This window comes from Leptosomus discolor, chromosome 6 (assembly GCF_034619465.1).
Source record: "Leptosomus discolor isolate bLepDis1 chromosome 6, bLepDis1.hap2, whole genome shotgun sequence".
Taxonomy (NCBI): domain Eukaryota; kingdom Metazoa; phylum Chordata; class Aves; order Leptosomiformes; family Leptosomidae; genus Leptosomus; species Leptosomus discolor.
Genome location: NC_141396.1, coordinates 35924380 through 35948971, shown reverse-complemented (window position 1 = coordinate 35948971; position 24592 = coordinate 35924380). Strand labels below are relative to the sequence as shown.

The following is a 24592-nucleotide window of genomic DNA, read 5'->3' as shown; positions in this document are numbered from 1 at the left end:
AGCTGAGCATCGCTTTTGCTTAGAGAACAGAAATGCTGCTCTGCAATTTTAAGTAAAACATAAACGTTTGTTTCTGAAGACATAATTATTTAGATGTTGGGTTTTGTGTTTATTTTTGTTACAGGTTATTAATGCTGCTTTAGCTCTTGCTGCCAGACCAAAAAGTCAAGTCATGAAAAACAACATGGAGATGTATAGGAGTACATGGGAGAATCACATCCATGTTCTCACTGAAGCTGTGGATGATATAACAAGTATTGATGATTTTCTTGCTGTATCAGGTATGATAATTTTCAGAATCTGATTATTCTTTTATATGCTTTGAAAACTTTTCAGCACATTTCAATAGGAAATCGGTGGAAGATTAGATTGTGTAAGGTTTTGTGAAGCTGTTGCTTCTGTGTAGAATGTCGCCACGCAGTAGATATTTCTACTCTGCACAGCATAGAGCTTGGAAGAAGTTATTGGAGCAAACTAGGTACATGAAGCAGAATGGGTATATTACAGTGGGTACATTAATCTATCCTCACAGGTTCGTTTAACTCTGTTTCAAAATCCTCTCTGCAGCTGTGAGAAGTGTCCTAGAAAAGGAAGTGCATATCAGTGTGCATATACATAAACCAGGAGATTCTCATGAGGAGAACGCACTGTAGCATTTCCAGAATTTTCAGTCAAGCAAAATGTACTTCACTGAAGAGACCTTTGAAAGCAGTAAACTGTATTTACTGGAGCAGTGTCTTCAACATTTAAGCAGAGGACAGCAAACAGTTGTTTTCCTGCCTGCAGTTTAAAGATCCCAATTCTGGTTTTGACTTCTCTTAAGTTAGTGTAACCTGGCCAGGAAGAAAAAATTTCTCCTCTTCATTACATGTCATTTAACTTGCGTGTTTCCTTATGGCCTGTGGATCCTGTGCTTGTCCATTTTTCTCTGGGTGTGTCTGTTGGTCTTAATTCTGTTAGGATTATTTGGTTTATGCAGCAATATAGAACATGAATAGTTATGCAGATGTCAGCAGTTTGAAAACGTTGAACTAAGTTCATTTTCCCAAATTACTCTTTACTCATTAAACATGACGGTGGACTCTTGTCTAAAAGGGGATTTAGCTTGGATTTTTGTTGCTTTAAAGCTTTCTATACGAGATATGTAGTCTTCAGAAATACTACCTGTACTGTGATAACTGGCAGCTGCTGGACTGCAGTAACTGCATGGTGTTTTTTTCTTTTGATTGGGATGTGGATATTGGAGTGCAAAAACTGTAAGCAGAGATGGCTGTTCAGGCCCAATCTGAATCTGCTGATGCTCTCAGAGCATGAGAGTTCTTGCTTTACAGTGGTCAGTGGTATAGCAAGTCATTTAGGTCTGAACGTGGAAGAATTTACTGCAAATAGTGCGAGTTGGTTATTAATTGATCTACTTTCCTACATGTATCCCAGCATCTTAGTACAGAAAAGCATAGCCAGAGGATTATTATTTTTTTTTTTTCCCCTGTGTAAGTTAGCCTTTAAATGGAAGCAGATTATGAACCTTTCTATTGCTTATAGGGTCTGGGAGGTTGCAAGTCTTTCCTGTTGGACTGAAACTGAAATTTCTGCAGGTATTGCTAGTGCTGTTAATACAGAGATAAAACAAGTCAATTGCCAATGAATTAAATACATTAATCTCTTTAACCTACTATGAAAACAACTGAGTTTTAAAATTATTCTTTCAGATTCATTGAGCTAAATGTTTCTTTTTAATTATACAACTGTGATTCATTTAAATGGCACATTTCAGATTTTTTTTTTTTCAAAATTTCCTTGACTTGAATAAAGTTAGATATTCTGATAATTGGGGGGAAAAGTCTGTCATTGGGCAGCTGCTGCTTTCAGAGTAGACTTCTGTTTTTTTGTGTTTTGTATTCTTTGTTTAAGTACGGTTGAATGATTGGCAATATTTTACAGCAAGTAAAAGCAAAAACTGTAGCTTAAGTAGCAGTGATGTGTAGGCCTACATATCATGAGGTCCAAAAAAGGAAACATTTGCTCTAATCCATATGTAGACCATCTTGTGTAAGCTTTCGTAGAACCTTTTGGCACATGTTAATTTGATTTCTTTAACTTAGTGTCATGCTTTTTCTTAAGTGGTCTGCTGAGTAGATGTTTCCCTATGACTGTGTCACCTACTTGATTTGGGAAGAATTTTTTTTTAATTAGCTTATGCACAAAGAAATAGTTATTAAGAGTAATTATAAAGAACACTGCAAGCCACTCTCAGTCTGCTCCTCTGTGTATTAGCACCATTACTATATTCTGAGGGAGTAAAAATTCGTATATTGCTCTGTCTTAATAGAAAAGTTAAATGTGTGATAGAATAACTTTTTCGGAAATTATTTGGTAATTGGGAAAGATAATATGTTGAGTGTTTGTGTCATGTTTGAGATGAAAGGAATACGAGAATAGATTGATAATGGATCTGTTATTTCTTCAGAAAGTACTATTTTACATCACATGCCAACATGGGCATATTGGGGGGGGAAATAACATACTTTATTCAAAATTGATACTGTGCTATCTCAGAGTGTCAGATATTCACATTTGATTTGAATCATAGAATGGTTTGGGTGGGAAGGGACCTTAAAGATCATCTAGTTCCAACCCCACTGCCATGGGCAGGGACACCTTCCACTAGACCAGGTTGCTCAAAACCCCATCCAGCCTGGCCTTGGACACTGCCAGGGAGGGGGCAGCCACAGCTTCTCTGGGCAACCTATTCCAGTGACTCACCACGCTCACAGGAAAGAATTTTTTCCTGATATCTAATCTAAATCTCCCCTCTTTCAGTTTGAAACGGTTACCCCTCATCCTATCACCACACTCGCTGATCAAGAGTCCCTCTCCACCTTTCCTGCGGACTCCCCTTAAGTACTGGAAGGCCACTATAAGGTCTCCCCAGAGCCTTCTCTTCTCCAGGCTGAACAACCCCGGCTCTCTCAGCCTGGCCTCACAGGGGAGGTGCTCCAGCCCCCTGAGCATTTTTGTGGCCTTCTTCTGGACTCACTGCAACAGGCCCGTGCCTTTCTTGTGCTGGGAGCCCCAGAGCTGGACTCAGCACTGCAGCTGGGGTCTCACCAGAGCAGAGCAGAGGGGGAGAATCCCCTCCCTCGACCTGCTGGCCACCCTGCTCTTGATGCAGCCCATGATGTGACTGGCTTTCTGGGCTGCAAGCGCACATCGCTGGGTCATAGTCAGTTTTTCATCCACCAACACCCCCAAGTCCTCCTCCCCTGGGCTGCTCTCGATCCACTCATGGCCCAGCCTGTATCTGTGCTTGGGATTGCCCTGACCCAGGTGCAGGACCGACACTTACACATAACTGTATATATTTGAGCTCTGTGAATTGTTGTATGGCTTTTCAAAGCTGATGATATTGATTGGATTTAGGACTTCCTGGGAGAATGCCTTATGGTAATGCAGTAGTCATGCTGTAGTGAAGATTATATTTTGTATGTCAGAAAGAATACCCTTTCTTATAATAGGAAAGGCTTTACATAGACATTTCATTTGTAATTGTTTGCTTAAAATTATTTACTAAACAGAACAACTGAAAGTTACAGAAGCACATCATTATTTGATACAAAAATAATTGCAGTTAGCATTATTATAAAACTTTTTGCTTTCAAGTATTTCAGTATATTAAATAAACATTTAAGAGGATGGAAAGCAAAAACTTTAAATAACAACATATTTAAAAATATTTTGACCATATATTGATGTTTGAGATTTTGCTTCAGAAAATGTAGGCTGCCTTCTTACTTAAGAATGTAGTTTCCTGTTTTTCCTGAAATGGATGTAATTTTGGAAGGTCTGAAATGCCTATGTAATTATCCTTCTCCTTCTTGGGTTTCAGACTGGCATTGCTGAAGCATTGTGCGGGGGGTGGGGAGGCAACCAACATTGCTTTATTATTTCTGTGTAGTACTAAAACAGAGTTGTTGAAAAATTTTAGAAGAGGTCCCTGGCAGAAACCTCTTGGTTCATTAGACACATTGTTGGGCAAATTCCATAGCAGTTCAGTTTCTGTTTTGTAATTTTTTCCTCTAAGCTGTTCTGTTTTTTAAGTACTATGTTTGGGTTTTGACATCCTTTAGAGGAGCCATGTGAGATGGACTTTTGTGTACCAATTCTGCCTCTGCCTGCATTGTTTGTGTTCCTTGTAGGCTTTCTGTTAATTTGAATTGTATGATTGGTTGCAGAAGTTTGTTGATTTGTTTGGTACAGTTCTTTCCTCTGTTATTCTCCTACACTCATGAGTACAATTGATTTCACTGAGCAGTTGTGTTAATCTTACCACACTTTACCTTTAAGATAACTTAATTTATGGAGTAATCATCTTTCCATATAGTTCTCTCTGAATTAAAATCAAGCCGGTGTTTGTTATGAATCATAACCTCTGTTCTTAACAATAATTCTTAAATAGGTGGGGTTTGCGGTTTGGGTTTTTTTTTTTTTTTTTGACAAAATCTGATGAGCATTTATTCTTCAGTATATAGCTGAATGCATTTCCTAAGCTTAATTTAATCACCCCTTTTGTTTTTCTTCTGTACTCAGTGGACAGAGATATGGTCATTTAGAAATATTTGGGAGAGCATCACTTGTTTTTCTGGATGATTAAGTCATTGTCACCTGAATACAGAGAAAGATTGTTGAGATTAGATTACCATAAAATTTTATGAATTCTTCTCTTGATCCTTCTGTCTGATGTATTTCCTGTGCATAGCTAGGTTTCTAATAAATTTGAGTTTGTTTTTTGAAATCTGTCACAGATCCCTAGTATTATCCAATTTCATACAATGAAAGCAGATCTTTTCTGTACTTCTCCAAGTCTACTTTGAATCAGTCCTTTTTTTTTTTAAAAAAAAAAAATCATGCTATCTTTTTAGTTATTCTGACTTTTCACATCCCTAGAATTCAACGAGATTTCCAATTTTTATAATATTCTCTGAATATCACACATTCTTCCTTATGTCTGCTCTGTAGTAGTTACTCCACTGTTGAACCATCGTTCTTCATTATTCAGGGTCACATTCTTGTCTTGGTTTGAAAGACAGGTGTCTGCTGAGGAAGGCAGGAGCCTCCCTTGAAATGGAAAGTGCAACCCCCTTCCCTCCAAATTATTATAATGTTGAAATTAAGGGGCCTTCAGGCAAAGATATGGGGAATAGGAATAACAGTTCTTTACTAATATATATATATGTATGTATATAACACAAGGCAGGGAGAAACAAACAACCCACTGGTTTACACTGACAGAGTCAGGAATACAACCTGACACCCTGTTAGGGTGGCAGTAGCAGTCCAATAAGATGCTGGCTGCAGTCCTCCTGAAGCCATGGATGTAGTTCTGTGGAAGCAGCGATCTTGTAAAAGGGTCTGGTCTTCCTCCGAAGGTCCAGTGGTAGGTAGGTAGCTCTTGTCCTCTGGAACTCCAGTGGGGGGAAAAACTCCTCTGGGAATCCAGTGGAAGGAGGCTGCTAGGGTGTTCGAAATCTCAGTTTATATTTAGCATGGACTGCTTGGCTCCTTCCCCCCGGGCGGAGCATCTCACAATGGGATGGTGAGTCGTTCCTTGATGGGCCGTTAACAGGAGATAGTCCAGGAGCGAGTTATCGATGGGTCAGGCGATAAGGCATTGTTGTGCCCATTAACAGAAGACAGTCCAGAGAGGGGAGACAGGGAGCACCGCCCCACCTGGTCTCAACAGCTCCTGAAGATGGTAATAGAATATTTTTTTTCCTTTTGGCACATTTTATACTTTAACCTAGGACAATTCTATATAAAGGTATTCTTAAGAAATAACTTCATGCTGCCTGTCCTTTTAATCTCATAATAGTCATTTATCCAGGATTGTGTCATACTCTACCTAGTGCTGCTCTTTTCTTTTTTTTTTTCTAGGACCTCAGATAATCTGAAACAATAATTTATACTTGTCATTGCAGTTTGAGGATGGAAACAGGCTAAGATGTGAAGGAGGTGTTAATATGTCTGTTATATTTGAAGGAAAGAGAAAGCTTTGTTTTTTTAATATAAACCCTCTTTTTCTTGTTTGAAACAAGCAGCAAACTTCAAGGTAAAAACAGTTTAGGATTTAACTTAACACTAATTGATGACACTTTGAGAGAGAAGGATGCTGAGCACCAGAGGTAAGGAACATAATTCACCTTGTCCTGCTCCATGCGTTCTGTCTGCTAACCAGTGGTCATTGTTCTTTTAGGATCTGTGTAATGACTCAAACTGATCATCTCCGAACTAAAATTGCAGTTGTTGTTCCAGCTTCAGGCACTCCTCTGCTGATGGATTGAGGGGTGAGAGGGAAGGTGGTGTTAAAACATAGATTATTCTTTGTGTTGGGGTCATGTTGTGCTGGAATCACGTTGAATGATTTCTTAATTTTTGGATATGTATCAGTTATTTCGTAATCGCAGGAACTGTTAAATAATGGAGTTCCATAAAGCAGTTGGTCGTGAGTAGAGAAGCATTGTACTATAAACAAGTTAGTTAATTTAGGGGAATACAATTTACCTGTTCACAGTGTTAATTTCTGATGCGTATTCATTTTCAAGTTTTTAAATTCCTTGTACTTACTTCTTTTGTGTGGAGTGACTGAGGCATGTTGATTTTCTTTTATGTAACAACTGATCTTGTTTTCCTCAGGTTAATTGCCAGAAGGTTTGGATGGTAAAAAGAACTGTTTGCTGCCCTGTTGGTTTGAATTGAGTGACGAATTCTTGATAGGAGAAAACTGGAAGGAGAATGGAGATTAGATATGGATAGGTTTTCAGCTCTTTGTATATCATGCCTTCCTGCCAGAATACAGGTATTCTTGTGGCATCATCTGTCCTTCACGGCGCTAAATCAGTGTCTGGAACTAGACTGTATTTTGTGCTCTTTGCACCATTACTAGAGAATGCATCATATCATAGAATCATAGAATACCCAGTTGGAAGGGACCTCAAGGATCATCTAGTCCAACCTTTAATCATGTGGTAGACCTAGTATTTTTATCCTTTGCAAACTCTTTACCTTGTAAATGAGTTATTGTGATAACCTGATGATATCAGTGTTGTTGAATTGTGATGCTAACCTGGCCAAAAATTTTGGAAATCAGTGACTGTTTATTGAATTCTTCCTTCTGATCTCTTCTTTGATGACCGTCTGGGATTTTTACGTGTAAATAATTGCTACAAGTATGAGCCTAAACATGGAAAGAGCTCTTTGTAAAGGTGCCATTTATAATTAAGGTCATTTTAAATACATAGACAGGGGCAAATAATAGAACATTCAGAAATACTGAGGCTTTTTTTTAAAAAAAAAAAGTTTAGTGGAAGAGAATCTCTACCTTTTCTAGATGCTTTTTGAAAAGTACTGCTCTAACTGTGTAAAATCCTGTTCATCCTTAGTTCTCATATTCCACTAGAAGTTTTAGATATGCTGGGAAATTTATTTAATGCCAACTCCTGAAAGTCAGTTAAAAATTCTAAAAGATTATATCCAATGTTGTAGCATTTTAAAATTTGGAAACCTTTTTATGTGTGATTTCTTCTCATTTTATTCCTTGGTTCTCTAGTATGCATTTCCAGTGAAAATTTCTCATTTCCTTCCTCTCTCACCCCAAAATCTTCCAATTTATTTCCTTTAAAGTTTATCTTATGACACTCCTAGAATCTCCTTCCTCCCTAGACTCCCATTCTCATTTAAAAAGAAACAAAAAAACCCACAAAACAAAACTCCAAAACCTTCAGCAACATTCTAGTACACTGCGGTTAAGGCTTTAAAACTTTAATGCTTTGTGTGCTAGTTTAGTGGAACCACTTGCAAACAGAAACAGTGTATGACATCTGTATGTTTTTCAGATGCACTTTATTCTGTCATGTGTTTATTCAGTGATTTAGGAATGTATGTTAGGTTTCATCTTGCTGAACACCTACACTAAGCCTGCATTAAGGATGGTGCTAGTCTGGGGTTATTGCGGTTCAGGTACTTCTTCAGGCAGAATTTTTATGCTTTACTAGTCACTTGTTCTTTGCCAAAATACACAGTTGTGGCTAAGCCACATATAAAGTGTTGGATGTAATTTGGGATAATCAAATTAGTACGTTACTCCATTGTCTTGGGGGTTTTGTCTTTTGCCCCTGGAGTTAGGTGCTTTTCTTTTCTTTTGCATTTAAAAAATTGGTCTGTGAGCAACAACTTTTTTAAAGGAGCAAGTCTAATGAGTGAAATCTTTCTTTCATTGCAGAACAGTTGGCATAGAGACCACCCAGTAGATTTTTAAGGAGCATCACTGAATAAATTACTTATTTCCTACCTGTTTCTCTTAGCAAATAGCCAGGTATATTGTAGGGAGAGAGAGGGCTGTTGGAACATCTCAAACTTTGCCACTACAGATATTTGCAGTAACTTAGTTATTATAATACTATAACAAAACACTATGAACTCATTGAAGCCGTGAATAGTATCGTTAAGGCTGTCCACTTCAAATTGCGCATGCATCACTGTGGTTATGGGACTGATTGCATGTTTGTGTGTGTGATCGAATTACTGTGGGTAAAGCGCTCTCATCTCTATTTTAATTACTCTCAATTTATTGTACTTGGACTTTACCTATGACTGTTGTAATTGAGCAGATGAGTATTATATGAACCCAGGACTCCGCTTTGGTGAGATTGTTTCTATTAGCTATGATGCCTTTTTTATTAATCCCTAAAGGAAAACAAAGCTAGGCTTTTTATAGAATAACAGTTTTTAAAAAAGTCAGCTCATAAAAAGCATAAAATAACTTCAGTCCATATCAGATGTAATAAGTGAGTATGTCTATCTTTAGCTTAAAGGATTCCGTGATTTGGCGTAGTAGAACCGTGTCCATCTGTGGAGATGGCCTGTGACCATCGGAGGTCTCTACCATTATAGGTAGATCTAGCGATCGCCTAAAACTTACTTCCTTTGCCAAAGCCAGAAGAGGTCAGTGCACTATTGGAACGTGTGAATACTTCCCTTAAATTCTACATGCAGGTTTTATTTAAATATCTTGCACAACTTGTAGCTATATTTATATGTCACTTACGTGCCCAAAGACATCCTGCTTTTTTTTTTCATAAGTGCACAAGTAAGCCCGAGTCACAAAATCTTGAGCCTGTTGCTTCTGTTGCCATGGAAAAATCACCTTGTTCCTTGTCCCTGATGGTTTCTGTTGCTGTGCAATATGGGAGGCCTTTAAGCCTGTGTGGAAGAGCCTCTTCCTGGATGAGTCCTGAGTGTAAGTGATGCCTCGTAGCTCCTGGTTTTAGTGCTCATTTCATGGGTAAGCGGTGGAGTTTGTTGTCCAGTGCCTCCTTTGTGAATGTGATTTGGATCATAAAGCATAGGCTTGTTTTTTTTTTTTCTGAAGGAAGGGGAAGCCCTTGTTCTGGTTCCTCTTGAACTGTTGTTGAACAAGCTGCAATTGCACTAGAATACGAAAGAAAGTCTGAAGTTTCTGATAAAATGTTTTTAGTTTTAAAAAACCACAAACACACACCACCACCCCTCTTGAAGCCCCAACAACTGAACATGTTATTTATGGGTGGAAGAGTGTTCTTTTTACTGCTTACAAAGAAAAACATTGTAATGCCTGTTTACTAATACCATCTATTTCTTCTTTATGGATACTGAAAAGCTCTTATTTAGTCAGGACTGGGGTTGAGAGATCTGAGGTCCTCCCCAGTGCTTGTTTGGAAAGCCAAGATCACCCTTCTTTTAACCTTGTAGCATTGCTACATCTTCTATTATGTTAAAAAAAACCCCTACACGATGAACAGCACTCAAATGCAATGAATCATAGGGCCATGCCTCAGTCTGTAAGTATTTATAGCAATAAATTTTAGATTTTGACCAGGATCATGTTTCACATCACTATGGATAGTTACAGTCATTAAGATGGCAATCTGGACAGTTGGAGTCACTCTAAGTAAACTGCAAAATATACTTGGGCAAGAAGTAAGGGAATGATTCAGATTCCTGGCTTGCTTATCTCTCTTGATACAATTAGTTTTCCATCAGTGGTTTAAAGTTCTGGTTCAGTTTATTACTACTTTTCCAGTTTATATAGCATGTTTACAGAAGAATAGATGGCAAAAATTGCTAACTCTAGATTCACGCTTAGCATAGCTATGGAGATAGGGGAAAAAACAAAGATACTATTCAGAGACTTAAGATTAAATTTAATGTTTTCATGCTGCTTTTTTGGTACCTGCAATAGCAAAATACCGAGCCATGCTTTTCTAAAGAGAATAAATGTGAAAATTTAAGTAGAGATATGTGCACTTACTTATGGTGAAATGGTATTGTGACAGGAAGGTGTAAATTACGCAGTGGGTTTCAATACCATTTATTTCAAGTTTGTTTGGGTCAAATACAGTGTGCTTCAGGATCAGTATGAATTCCCTAAGCTAAAATGGTTAAGCTCCCTCTTCGTGGTTCTTACCTACAGTGTAAGAAAATGGCTTTGGATTTTTCCCCTTTTTGATCAAGACTAAAGGCTTGATGTGTGTGTCACTGGCCATGCAAAGTTTGTATCTGCTGGTATAGCTTTCATCAGCTGTCAGTTTAATGACTCACCTGAAAGTTCTGTCAAGGCCATAATATGACTTTGCCCTTGCTGGATGTATCCTCTACTGCTGCTTCTGCTTTCTTTTAACCTGATTGTCTTCCATAACATTCTGTGACTGTTAATTTCAGTAATTTCGAGATGTATTTTGTGAAGAAATAGTGTTTTTTGGTTTTAATCCTGCTGCTTACTGAAATGGATGTTTTTAGGTGAGAGTAAGGACAAGAACTATTTGCAGCATTTAAGATGTAGGAGTACGTATCCTGGATTTTGCTGGCATAGTACAACCCTTTTTTCTATGCTGTTAGGTCTTCCCTGGGAAATCCTAGCACTGTTTACCTTGGAATCATCATTGAGCTAGTGTGCTCCTAGAATTTTCTTAATTGACTTCAGAAATTTCTGTGCTTCGTAGCAGTAACTAATTTATAGCTCAGTATTCTGTATAGGCTTAGGGCTGTGTTTTCACTATTCACATTAATTTGAGTTTATTGACATATAATGTGGTATCTTTTAGTGACTGATCTCTTGGTATTGTGATAGCTATCTTCAGTTCTTTGTTGTCAACTTTGGCTATTGTAAATGAGGAAAGACCAAAAAATATCCTTCCTTTGTTACTTCAGTAATTGGTTTTTAGATTATTTCTGAAAGTGTTGAATCACACAATTTCAGTGCCAAACCCTGTGGAACTCCTGGCTTATGTAATTCTGAAAACTGTCTGCTTACTTCTATCCCTTGTTTTCGGTTCTGTAAGAAGAAACACCCAGGTAAAACTGGGTGTCATCCCATGCCATCTGAGTTGTCCAGGAATAATAGTTGCAAGACCATTTTGAAACCATTTTGGAAATCCAGTCTATAGTTAATCAAATTAATCACTTACCTCACTGTTTGCTGGTGCCTTTAGAAATCTGGTTTTTGATATGCGGCTTTCTACTGTACAAAGCTATTTTGACTACTCTTAATTACATCATATTCGGATATCTCTCTGTTCTGTTTTATATGAAAGTTTCTACCAGTTTGCCCAGCAGAAATATTATATGTAGGTTTCTGTTTCCCCCAATTCCTACCAAAGCCTTAAAAATTTTCAGCAGTTTGTTTTCAGTTTCCTTTGGAGGAGTTTCTTGCTCTTGGAAATTTGTTGATGCTCGTTGTATCCATTTTGTTTTAACTGAAAAATCTGGTTTTACCTCATATCTCCTTTTAGTATCCATATCTTTGCCCCAAAAGCAGCAGTCGGTCCCTGGTACACCGATCTAAATGCAGATTACTCCTGTAACACTGATTGCTTGGACTAAAGGCTAAACATTGTAATGGTGTTATGCTTCTTAGATAATTGATGTGTTCTTAGGAACTGCTTGCTTTGATGTGCCATGTCATAGCCACCAAATTTGACCTTGTATTATGCACTGATTTTTGAGAAACGGTTTTGGCACATGTTGTCCCTTAAAAACCTGCTATTTCAAATTAGCATTTGCTAATTAAAGATTTTCTGTACCAGTTACTAAGGTTATGGGAATGTTTTAGTGGTGAGCTTGGAGAGCTGTAGAGGATAAGAGCAAGTCAGATGTGGGAAGTCATTCAGTAAGTAGGCAGGACTAAGGAGCTCGGTTGTACAGTTCAGCCATGGATTTAGTAATTTGGATTATTTAAAGTTTCCACTCACAAACTGAGATTTCATATTCAGTTCCTGCTCACTTGTTACTGAATTTCAGTAAGTTGTTGCTGAGACCTAGTTGTCTGCACAATTTGTTTCTCATCACAAGCTTTGCAAACTACTGGCATCCTCTTCCAGAGTTTTGAAGACTGATGCATTTGGAATTCACTTTCTATTTGATCTGGCTGAGTTCAGATTTGGTAGCCTTTGGAGCATGGTCTAAGATGCATGGATTTGATGCAGATTTGGATTAATTTTTGTGTGTTTGTTTCCTAACAGCTCGGTTGCTAATAGCTTTCCAGCTGCAGCTGTGGCAGTAGCTTTTAATGGTTTTGTGCAGCTTTGCAGGTATTGATTTGCTTGCTTTTTATAATGAGGCCTACTGGAAACCCACAAATGTTCTAAAAAGCGGTATCTAAATAAACAAAGCCAAATGATAAAGGAAGACTTTTGATCAGTGGCACTAAGAGTTTATAGTCGGGATGCTACTACGGTACAGAATGCCAGACTTCCTGTTTCGAGGATGTGATGCAAAGTCTTTATCTGGGAGATCAGGTTCCAGGTGTGTTGTATTTCTGAAATTTATGGTGTGTGCTTTTAGTCCTGAAAGTTAGCCAGCCAGGCTGGTGCACAGCATGTCAAACCCATATTCTCTTTAAAAATGCAACTTGAGAACACAGACATACATGCACAAGAAGATCAAAAAGCTGATTGTTCAATGTGATGTGTTGCCTTAAGGTCCCCTCTTGTGAACTTGATAACAAGCAGTAGGATACTAATGAGGTTTTCTTGATGATCAGAAGGCATTCTACCCTTTGGAACCTCCAGCAGCTGGATAGGACATGTGCCTGTTTGCTACAAAGCTGGGAATCCCACATCGGGGGGTGGGGGGGAAGAGTGCAAAGTCAAGGAACGTGCCTAATTGAATTTGTGGATTGCAGAAAGTCTGACTTATGTGTCTAGACTTCTGTTGCTAGTGAATTTGGCAGATGCTTTAAACTCGGTCACAGAGACGTGGTGCATGGTAGTGTAAAAAATCCTTGAAAACAAACAAACCCCGAAACCTTAACCTCTCCAAAACCTCAGAGCTGCCCCAAACAAAACAACACAGCCCCCTTAACAACAACAAAAATTATACCAGCTTACACTGTAGTGGAAAATCCTATCTAACAAAAAGGCAGCTTTTCTTTCTGCAAGTTTGATAATTTGAGAGGTCGCTATTTTCAACAGTGAAGAACACAATTCATGAGTATAATGCTTCACCAGGAATACGGATGCATTTATCACAGTTTAGAATTTATCATTTTTGTTAGGGAGACTTTGGTGTTTCCTACCCAAATTCTCTTGTCAATTAAATGGTTTCCATCTGTTAACGTTTGCCCTTTCTGTGGGTTGTCTGTTGTGTCAAACAGAATTATTAGATGTTCATCAGATGTTCACTATAGCAGATACAAAGCTGTTACAAGAGATATTATCATAAAGTCAGTGTTTTCACCTGAACAGTTATCCAAGAGTGGCAGATGACTATTATCTTTTGACAATATTTTATAGATATAAATGAAATAGTTACCATTTAGCATAATGTGGTCTGCTTTGTTGCACACATTGTAAAACAAGTAATGGAAAAGGTCTCCGATTACACACTGCTAATCTAGCAAAAAGAAATAAATGGTAAATTTTTGTGTGTTTTAATTCCCCCCCTTCCCCCCTCCCAGGAAATTAAATCTTTTGTATGTGACAAATTGACCAAATCCTCAGTATGATCCAAAGACAGACGTTGAATATTCTCTAATAATTGCAAATTTCTTCTATGCTGTTTGGTCCAAACTAGGAAGATTGCCAGCTCTTCATTCTGTTACATTGGCCCCAAAATTATTAAGTAGAATATCAGCTGTGCATTGTTTTTTAAGATCGGTGCTGTGAACTATTTCCCTGTAATCTGGGTAGTTATTTTGCTGTTCAAAAGACTTTCATTTCCAGTAAGATCAGCTCAGTGAAAAACTGTAATTCCTGGCATAAACTAATTCTTTAGATAATCAGTTCTTCAGAAAACACTGCTTTTGGCATTTTAGACTTAAGGATTTATGTCTTATCAAGGCCTTTCTGAGTTTTTAAGAGTTATTTTCATGAAGTTAGATAATATTTTAGCTAGATTTGAATTTTTAATGCAGAATTTAAAAAGCAACAATAAATTTTCCATTTCCCAGCCACAGAAGGGCAGAAAACAGATTTATTTATGTCCTGTTTAGGGCCAACTGGTATTTCACCTAAGGCAATAAAACTGCAAACTTAGCTCTTCTCTTTCGGCAGACCAAATGACATGGAAAATTGAATCTCTTACTTTCATAGCACTGAGAATACAACTCCTTTTTCTTTTTTTTTGGTAGCCTCTATCTGCTTTAATTTGTCAGCTGTGTAAGCAATGCTAGCTTCAAAAGGCGCAAGTGGGGCACAAAAGACCAGACAAAGGTTTATGGAGCATTTTGTGTATGACACAGTTTTCTGCTGAAGGAGAATCCTCTCTTGTAGTTAAGAATTCTCCCCCAGACAGTCCTAGTAGACTGCTGAAAAGGTGATGGGAATGAAGAAACAAATGAAAACCATAAAAATTCCAAAGAATAGTCTATTCCCTTTTGTAGTTCATCTACTGGAAGAAGAAGCCTCCCAGAATTTTCGCCTGAGGTTTATAAAGGTGACAGAAAGGGAAATTATCTCCTGTATATTTTTTTAAGAGAGAATGTTCTGCGGGGAACAATAAAAGCTTTGGTTGTACATTGCTGCATAAATGAAGGGAACAGGCCCAGACTGAGTATAAAGAAAATGGTTTCCCTGTGTATTTTGTGAACCGGATGCCATATTCTAAGGACAATACGATGATTTTGTAAGGCAAACAATTCTCCATTATCTAGTAGCTGAAGGGAAGAGTGAGAAGTAATTGTTACATCTGATTTAACAAACTGAGAAGTCTTAAATTAACGCTGACAGTTGGTGCCAAATGTTCTGAAGAATTTTATGACTAAATCTGTAAAAGGACTTGCTGATGCAGAAAGGTGTGTGTTCAGTAATTTGTGGAGCTGGATATCTCGGCTGTGGCCCATACTCTTTTTGTCTGGTAGTTCTTACCATTTTTTCCCTCTATCATAGAATTGTAAAATCATTCTGGTTGGAAGGGACCCCAAGATGTCGTCCCGCCTACTGCTCACAGCTGGGCCCACATTGTCTTCAGACTAGAAACAGAGATTTTACAACCTCTCTGAGCAACTCTTCATTATTCTGGTGAACCTCATTATCCTTGCAGTGATTTTATGTTTTTTCCTCTCTTCCATTCAGATCCTCACCTGTTTCATTTTGACTGTTATCTCTCATTCACCAGCCTCACACCTCAGTGAAGAAAAAGAGCAGAATCAATTAAGCTGTTAATGCAGAGTTAAGGTTACCTGGCAATGCTCTTCCAGCAGGCTGTATTCACTAAAACGTAAATTTCTCTAAAGTAGTGTAGGAGATGAGGGATGGCAATTAACTCATGTCTTCTTGGATCTGCCTGAAAGCACTTAAATGTATTAGGTGTAAATGTGTTTAAATGGTGGAGTCACTTTTTGGAGCAGTTTAGTGAAGCTGGGTGTGTAACGCAGGTCCATTGAAGTACTTCTTGCTATGGAAAAGGAAGAAGAGGGCCATTTGTTGGTCCCCACGTTTGTGATCAAGTGTAAGAGATGTACATGTGCCACGAGAATTTTAATATAAATAATGTAATGTTGAAGTATCAGTCTGTCTGCAGGTCTTTTAGTTCAGTGCTACCTAGTCTCCTAGTCTAGGCGAAATGGCCTTCTAGTCAGTGTTATCAGGAGTTAGCATGGTCAAATTAAAGTTGAATGTGTTTATTCCATTGTACTTCAAGAAGCTGAAGTTGTTGAATTTGGTTTTTAGGAAGGGAAATTACACTCTGAAAACTTTCACTGTATGTAAGTTATAGCTCCTTTGATGAAGAGAATGCTCTTTTAAGAGAGAATGGTTATTAACATAATTATAGTTACCTCGGTTCATATCTGAGACATGGCTGGTCTGAGTAAAATTTGCTATGTACATTCTGGAAGTTAGTAGCAGTTGGGAAGAGGGGGATGCAAACATGATTTGTGGTTATAGTGATTTCCAAGGATTAAACAAGAATGCTGTGTTTCTTCTTAGTCATTGTCACCTCTTTCATGTCCTGCTACCATTTCCAATTAATTATTTTTCCCTTGTGCTACAAAGTCAGCATTGTATTACAGAGTGTTAATACATAAAAAATTCTTTGTTGCCCTGTACATTATCATGGATAATGGGAATATGAACTGTCTCCTGTAATTTATAGAATAAAAACTGAGCTAAGCTTTCTCAGCTTTTTATAGCCGGAGGAGAGAAATGGGCACCTCTAAGGCCTAAGTTGATTGAACACATTTGCATGTGCACCTAAAGGATGAGGTGGTTTGTTCCTAAAACATGTAATTTCTCTCAGTTGATGTAAGAAGAATGTGTTTAAGATGACTAGGCCAAATGAAGAGGCTAGGGGCAAGTTATATGAGTGTGTGTCAACCCTGTGTGTTTTCTGAAGGAAGGTGTTTCCTTGGTCTTGTAGCCCAGGAGAGAATTGGAGTATGTAGATAGAGAAGTGATCCCTACCCAGTTTGGTATGCTTATGTTTCTGCTTTTTCTGGCTTCTGTTTATCTCTTGCCTATCCATGTGTCTATGCTTCTGGTCTACTTTTTCTTTGCCTTTCCAGATCCTTATTTAGATACCAAGATGGCCTGTATGCTTTTCTAGTGTACTTCCTTGTTTTCAGAGATCTCAGAGCCTGGTTCATGTAAGGCTCTAGGAAAGGAGAGAGAAACATGCTGAGAGTTTAAGACTGTACTTCCTTCAATTGCCCATGATCCTGGAATACATCTGGATGCTGAATGAGGAAGCTGACAGTCCAGGAACCTGTCTGTAGGCCTAAGAATTTGAGGGCAAGGATTGAAGTACAAGCAGTTAACATCTCAAACCAACCAAATCTTACTGTAATCACGTTAAAATGAATGAGGGAAAGAAATAAAACTGTGGAAAGGATTAATATTTCTATAAGGCTTTCAGTTATGCAGAGAGAAATTTTCTGTAATCCGAAACCTTTATTAGCCAATTAAACTGACTTGGGCTACCAACTCTGTAATTAATAGACAGTTTAAGAAACACTCTTATTTTCAGAGAGTCTTTTTTGGTGGTGATGTGGTGGGGGATTTTTTTTCTTCTTTTTTTTTTTTTCTTATTGGCTTTCTTGTGTTGAAATGCTGACGTCTTGGAATCATTTGTGCATATGTGAATGAAAATTAACCTTAAGGAGAGGCTGCCAACTCAATCAATACTTTTTTCACCCTAAGGTAAAATCCAAAAGAAATACACACTTCAGTTAATATTTTCTGTGAACAGAACTACAGGTTCACTTCAGTTAATATTTTCTGTGAACAGAACTACAGGTTGACGTTTCTAAAAACATAAACAAGAAATTTATTATACAATTTAAAGTGTTGCTGCTTCTTCAAAAATCATGTGCAGGGACTTGCACAGACAGTGATAGATCCTGAAGAACTTTCAGTATCTTGCCTAGGGGGGTACCTTTATGCCATCCCCTCTTTTCTCTGCCCATGTTAATTTTCATTTTCCATCCCTATTCTTCTGTTGTCGTGCATCCTCCAGCTCGCTGTTTGAGAGAGCCACCATATTTTTGTTCTTATGTCCCATGATACTGGACGCTTTTAGATTTTACCTTTCTCTGTTATCTCACTCTTTCCTGGAACTCTGGCACACTTTCTAGGCATGTTCTTCTTTCATGAAAATTTTTCCTTGCAGCCCAGTACCTATTAACATGAGGCATAGCTGTTAACTCAGGAGGCTTTTCATGTATGGGCTTTTCCAAATTTGCTATCACTCAGCATCACAGTTCGTCTTTCAGGAAGAGATTGTAGTTGTGGCAGATGCACCCCCCCAAGTTCTAAGTTCCCTTTGCTTTAACTTCTGACTGTCTGTTGATGCATTTGCCTAGCTTGCCAGGGTTGCTCTGACAGGCAGCCCTGTCCTCTAGAGTACCAGGCAGCCAGTCTACCAAGTCCTTTTCACCTCCAGACTTGCCCAAGGTGTTAATGAAGAAGTTAAATGATACTAGCCTCAGCATTGACACTTCCTGAGGAGCAGCTGTCCTAACTAGCCTCTGATCTGACTTTGAACTACTGACCCCTCCTCTGTGAGCCTCATGGTCTGACTGCTGTGTCATGCACCTTGTTGTTCATGCGCTCAGATGCTGTTCCTCTAGTTTTTGTGTAAGGAGGCTGTGGGAGACTGTGTCAAAAATATTCTTGAAGTAAACAGTAACCACATCCACAGAGCCAGTCCTTCATCATTTAAAGCAATCCTTTGGCCATACTTGATTTGCCCTTGGTAAATCAATGCTGTATGTTCATAGTCATCTTCCTGTCCTTCGTGTGCCTGGAAATGCCTTCTGTGAGGTTTTATTCCATAACTTTTGCAGGAATTGAGTTGAAACCTTAGACTGTAGCTTTCTGGATCTTCCTCCTTGTCTTTTTTAAAGTGGACATAACAATAGACATTTATGAGTATGTTGTATTATAGCTGTCTGTGTCTAAACCCAGAGTGTTTTGCAAGCAGCATGCGTACGTTTGAGTAAATAGCAGACAGACCATTGTGAACACTGCCTCTCAATATCACTCTTGGTCTGAGACAGAATGACAGTGTTGTCAGCTGGATTAGCAACAAATAATGTTAGAAATTAACATCTAGTTTCTTAGTTTTGGTACATTAAAAATATATATATTTAGTTAATACAGTCAGAGAAGAAAGAATATTTATTTTCGTTTGTTCTGAGTAATTCTTTTTCACCAGTTCTTTGTTAATTTAAAAATTCTTCTATTGAAGTTGCCAGGAACGTTGAACATTATGTGAATACTGGTGATTTCTTTTTTGAATAGTGACTAAGACGCTCCAGCTTACAGAATGTAGATATATTCAAAGAGCCCCAAGTGCCAAGAAAATGTATTTCATAAGATTACTCGTGGAGATTTAGCCTTGAGTATTCTCTGAACTTTGGTATGTAGTAAAAAGGTGGGAATTAAATGCAACTTATTTTTTTTTGTCGCAATACAGGAGGAGTCGTAACAGGGAATTGTACGCTAGGACTTGCATCTTCCACCTAGTGGTCTTGTTATCTTAACTTTGGCACCAGAAAGTGGTAAATGCAAGTATGGCTATTATTAATAATTAGTTGCTTTCAGATATCTTTTCGGGGTTCTCCAAAGCATTGTGGTCTGCGGGAGCACGGCTTTTGCCATGCTGCACAGTGCCTTTATTGGAAAACTCGGGTTCATTCTCTGACTAGCACTATAAGGTACATTTCCAGGGAGTAGGAGTGGTCTGAAAGGGAGTTTACTTTTTGTACAAAGTTTCTTTGTTTCCCGTTTTATCATGCTAACAGATAATAGGAGACAGAAATAATTTTGGTCAGGCTAAGCTCTCACTGCATACATTTCTACATGTAATTTTTGGTTTAGGGCTTGTGGAGAAGAATGTTTTATTTTACATCTTATCTTCATGAGACCAGACAAACTGAGTTTTCTGATACTTCTTCATATGCTATGTTTCTTAAATCTCTAATAATTCTTTCTCTTTGTTTTTCTGTCTCAATTTGGTCCGCAATTTTCTTGAACTGAGTGGGGGGACTTTAATAAAAAGTCCTTCAACTGATGCCTTACCACTGCCAAGTGGAGTGGAAGGGCATGACCTGTCTTTTTCTTTAGATGACAAGCAAAGGAAGAACTATTGATTATTCTCTGAGAGACAGTCTGAGCCATGGCTTTGTGAAAGACAGCTTTATTATCCAGTGGTTAGCTCAGCTGAGAGATGATTTTTGGCTGGTACAACTAACACCAAGATCCCCCAGGAAAATCAGAAGGTACGATGCACTACTCATGATGATTGCTGTTGTATGACTGTGGCAATCTGACAATTTCGTTAAACATCTATCAGTCCACTGTTAGAACTAACCTTTATACTAGACACTGACTCATGACAAAGAGGTGGTACATCATCCTAATCTTCCTTTTCTGTTTTGGGAAGTAGGGTAGGTACTTGAATGAAAATCAAAAGTTGATCTGATGCATTTTGTATAGGAGGAGGAAGCATCTGTAAGAAAGATACAGGTTAAAACAATCTCAGGTGGACTGTGATCAGTGCTGATTCCCTTTCCGTTAGATGTGTGAAGGCAAATGTGTAAGCTTGTTTATGCTTTGGGAAAATTAAGCAAGATTTTATCGATTGTTAAGTACCTCATCTGGGAAGACCTTCAGAACATTGTGGGAGACTGTGTTGGCTATGGATATTCAGAAAGGCTACTACTGTGTACTACCAGTATGTGGGGACATGGTCATTTATGCTTATTGAGTGCTCATCTTGTCTGTGCACTGTCATGCTGACAAGGGCTTCTGAGTTTTTGATGTGTGGCGTTTATGAAGTTCTCAACTGACCCCTTACATGTGACAATGTATGGATGTAGCAAGAAAAGATGTTGCACATCTTCTCTAGTACAAGGTGGATGGACAACCTACAATTATTGAAATCTGTGTCTCTTTGTCTTCTTTGAGACACAGTATCTGGAAGGATATATCACATTCTAATTTATATCCCTTGATATTATGGGCTTTGATAGTTAGATTCCAAGATGACTTAAAAGTAGTCTTACTAATTTGGAAGGAAGCAGCTAATTGGGATCTCAGGCCACAGCATACAGGTCTAATTGCATTTCCATTGAGCATCTCGCCTCAGGTTTGCTTTTTCTTTCTTCATGAAAGTGTTGTTTTTAACATCTCTTAGAAGGGTTTGGAAACTGGGAGCTTTACATTATGTGTTCTGTTCATCCAGTATTTCCGTTGGGCCACATGCAATAATTTTTGGGTTTTTTTTGATATACTTGATATTCATATCACACAAGACAACCAGTTAACAATGTTTTTCCATTAAGGAGATTTCCCTTGGTAGATACCAGAAAAGCCATATCTTTCTGTTTACACAGGACTAAGCCCATTAGTTGTCTTTGCTGAACAGTTAAAAGACGGTGTGTTCTTCAAATAAAGGCCTTTAAAGTGGAGGTTGCACTATCTGCTGTTCTAACTATCTCTGTTAACACTTGGACAATATTAAACCTAATGCAATGGTGACCTATACTACTTCATTGTAGATGTAACTGTGGCACCAGAAGTGGTGTTTTGTTAGTCCTTTCTCCTGCATTCTGTGCATATCAGCCCCCTCTTTGCTTCAGTGCTTCAGCCTTTTTCAGCCTTATGCACATTCACAAACTCTTCTGTTTGGAAGCCTCCCACTATGGAAGGCACCTGGGAGGAGATGCCTGAAGCAACAAAGGTGAGATATGAACTTGTACAGCACAGGGTAGTTCCTGGAATGTCTTTGTGCATCTTGTCATTTGACCATTTCTTTCTCAGTTTCTTGTGTTCTGTTTGACATGGGTGGAATTGAAATAATTGCAAGTCCCCTCATTGCCCTACCTCTGTGTAGATGGTTGTCCATGGATGTAGTTACAGAATATGCACAGGCTGAACAAACAGTGCTAACAAAGTCACCATTATTAAACTTTCCTATTTCTGTTGACCTCAGAGATTGATGACATGTACTTGAAAGGATACGGGCATTTCACATTCACAGAGGCATTTTGATTTTTGCCTGTCCAAGTTACTGTGGTTGTCCAATATATTGTGTAACATAAAATGTAATTTAATACTGACATATAGAATGGCAGTCATGTGAATTAACAAGAAACATGTTAGCTCTGAATTATTTCATGGCTTAGCACAAAGAAGTTTTACAGTAGTACTTCTGAAGATTGAGCAAATCTGTTGCCTTCACATCTTGCATTTCTAATGTTCTTGGATTACGTTCTCTGAGAGACAAAGCAGATTTTAGGACTGTGTAGGAAAGGGAAATCAATACCAAAACTAATATGGAAGCTTTTAAAAAGTGTTTAAGTTTTAAAGCCATAAATATGCTCTTTTAAAAATTATATTTTATGGTATTGTCCTCTATACCATAAGCTAAATTTTATGTTTACATTACTTCACCTGAAAAAAATGGGATATGCCTTCCAGTATTGGTGGTGTAGATGGGAATATTAGTATATCACATACCTGTTCTCTCTGTAACTCTTGACATTACTGTCTTCTAGCTTGATCTGAATTCTTACTGAGGGTCTGTTACCCTTTGATTTTATGACCAGTCTTCCTTTAGTACCAGTAGTTTCTCACTCATCTCCATTCTTCCTGCTGATTGCTCTTTTTTCCATTACTATATATTTAAGTATCAAAAAATAGTTTGTTAAGCACAAACACAGCTTTACTATTGTCGTTTGAAAAAGTTGAGAAAATGGATGTTCAGAAAGACAGAAGGGGAATAATTTTTTTAGAAAAAGGATTATATAATTCTTTTCTGCTTGGCACCCTTCTGCGTTTGTCTACATTTTCATTTCTGATCGTGTCAACCCAATGGTTACTTCCAATGGTTACTTCCGTCAGTCTTTAAGGAACCATTTTTTCCTTGTACTTTAGCCAAATCTGTGTTCTTTTCCAAGTGTTCACATTTTGCGTGGGTGTTTTGCATTTGCCAATGCAGTGTTCCCTCAACAGGGAAACAAAAAACGCAATCAACTCCATGTCTAAAATCTGTCTGATTGTGTAAGAGGTGCCATCTTAAAAGAAATGTTGTTTTATTTGCAGAAAGCCATATTCTTGAGGATGTAAACAAGTGTATCATTGCACTGAGAGAGCAAAATGCAGACTATTTAGATCGTGCAGCAGGTGCAATCCGAGGGCGTGCTTCAAGAGTAGCTCATATCGTTTCGGGTGAGATGGACAATTATGAACCAGGCGCTTACACTGAAGGAGTGATGAAGAATGTTCAGTACTTGACCAAGAATGGTAAGTCTGATTTCTAAGCTATATTCTCAGTTTCTTTAGTGATATAAATGTTCCTTTATATGCCACAGTTAGTGAATCCTGTGATTTGCTATTCTGATGCACCAATGATTCACTATATGATCTCTAATCTCCTTTCAGCATGCTATCCAATTATGATGATACCATGCAGTTCAAAACTAATTTTAAAAATTTTATTTTAATTACATAATTTGTGTAAGGTTTTTTAACTTATGGAAGACTTTTACTGGAGTTCTTAAGTAAGTGCAACAATGCTTGGAGACTTGTAACTGATTGGGCAGCAGCTCTCCACTTTGTTGTACTGGTCTCACCACATCTGTTCTAAACAGAGGAAAGGCAAACTCAGAGAAGGAGGTTCATGATTTGTGTGTACTACCACCTTAAGGACTCATGAGCAGTCGTTAAATAGCCCTATATATCTTGAGTTTCACAAAGCAACATTGGAACTTCCTAAAATGGTTGGTAGTGTCCATTTACTTTTTCTTAATATTCAAAAAGAGGGTATCCTATATTGAAGTATCCATTACTGACAGCAAGGGCATAAGTGCACTATGCTATAAATGGTTTCTGTTGTTTATATACATGAATCTATGGCCTTTCATAGTGTATACTTAAAAAACTATAAATGTCTGTGGACCTCCGAGGATATCCCTGTTTTCAGTGGTTGCAAGTCTAACAGTTGGGTGGTTAAGAAATTACTATTAAGAAATTTTCTGGCAAGTCTGTATGTCTCTGGAATATAGAAAGCTTCATGAACTCAGAAGTCTAAGTCCTAGCTCTGTCAGTCTAAACAAATGTCTAGTATCTTACATTTGACTGACATTTACTTTATTTTACCGCAAGAGGACAGAGGAATTTTGTTTTGAGTTCTTTCTTAATCAGTTCAAATATGTCCAGGGCAGAACTATCTTCGTGTGAACAAGTGACCTGACGTTGCAGTGAAGTGGCAAAAGGGATAGAATAGTGAGAAGAGTTTGAAATAGACTTGCTTGTTTTTATCTTCTTTTCTGACATTCTGATTGAAGCCGAGAAAACTCAATAACAGCTAAGTGTTATTAAGCAGGTATTCTTTATCGTGGCGCCAGGCAGCACGGGGGATAGCTCCTTCCATACGTGCGCACCCAAGTCTTAGGATTCTTGCCTTATATTTACAGCTCTCCTGTTTATTCATTACACCTCTAAGAAAAGGTTGGGTTAATCTAATTATTTCCAGGAATTCATTAACATAAGTTCTTCCTATAGTCCCGCCTCAGTCCGCCCAAGTTACGCCCCCATCGGGGGTCCTTGGTGGTCGTTGA

At 38.1% G+C, this 24592-nt stretch overlaps 1 protein-coding gene across 4 annotated transcripts in view; it reads left to right on the top strand.

The window, feature by feature from the left end:
* Positions 1 to 24592, top strand: part of CTNNA3 (catenin alpha 3) — a 536681-nt gene that overhangs the window by 380254 nt on the left and 131835 nt on the right. For all 4 annotated transcript variants that reach the window (XM_086467518.1, XM_086467519.1, XM_086467521.1 and 1 more), the window contains 2 exons: positions 125 to 281; positions 23076 to 23276. In XM_086467518.1, the coding sequence (XP_086323644.1) occupies positions 125 to 281; positions 23076 to 23276 (358 nt within the window). The remainder of the gene's footprint in view (positions 1 to 124; positions 282 to 23075; positions 23277 to 24592) is intronic.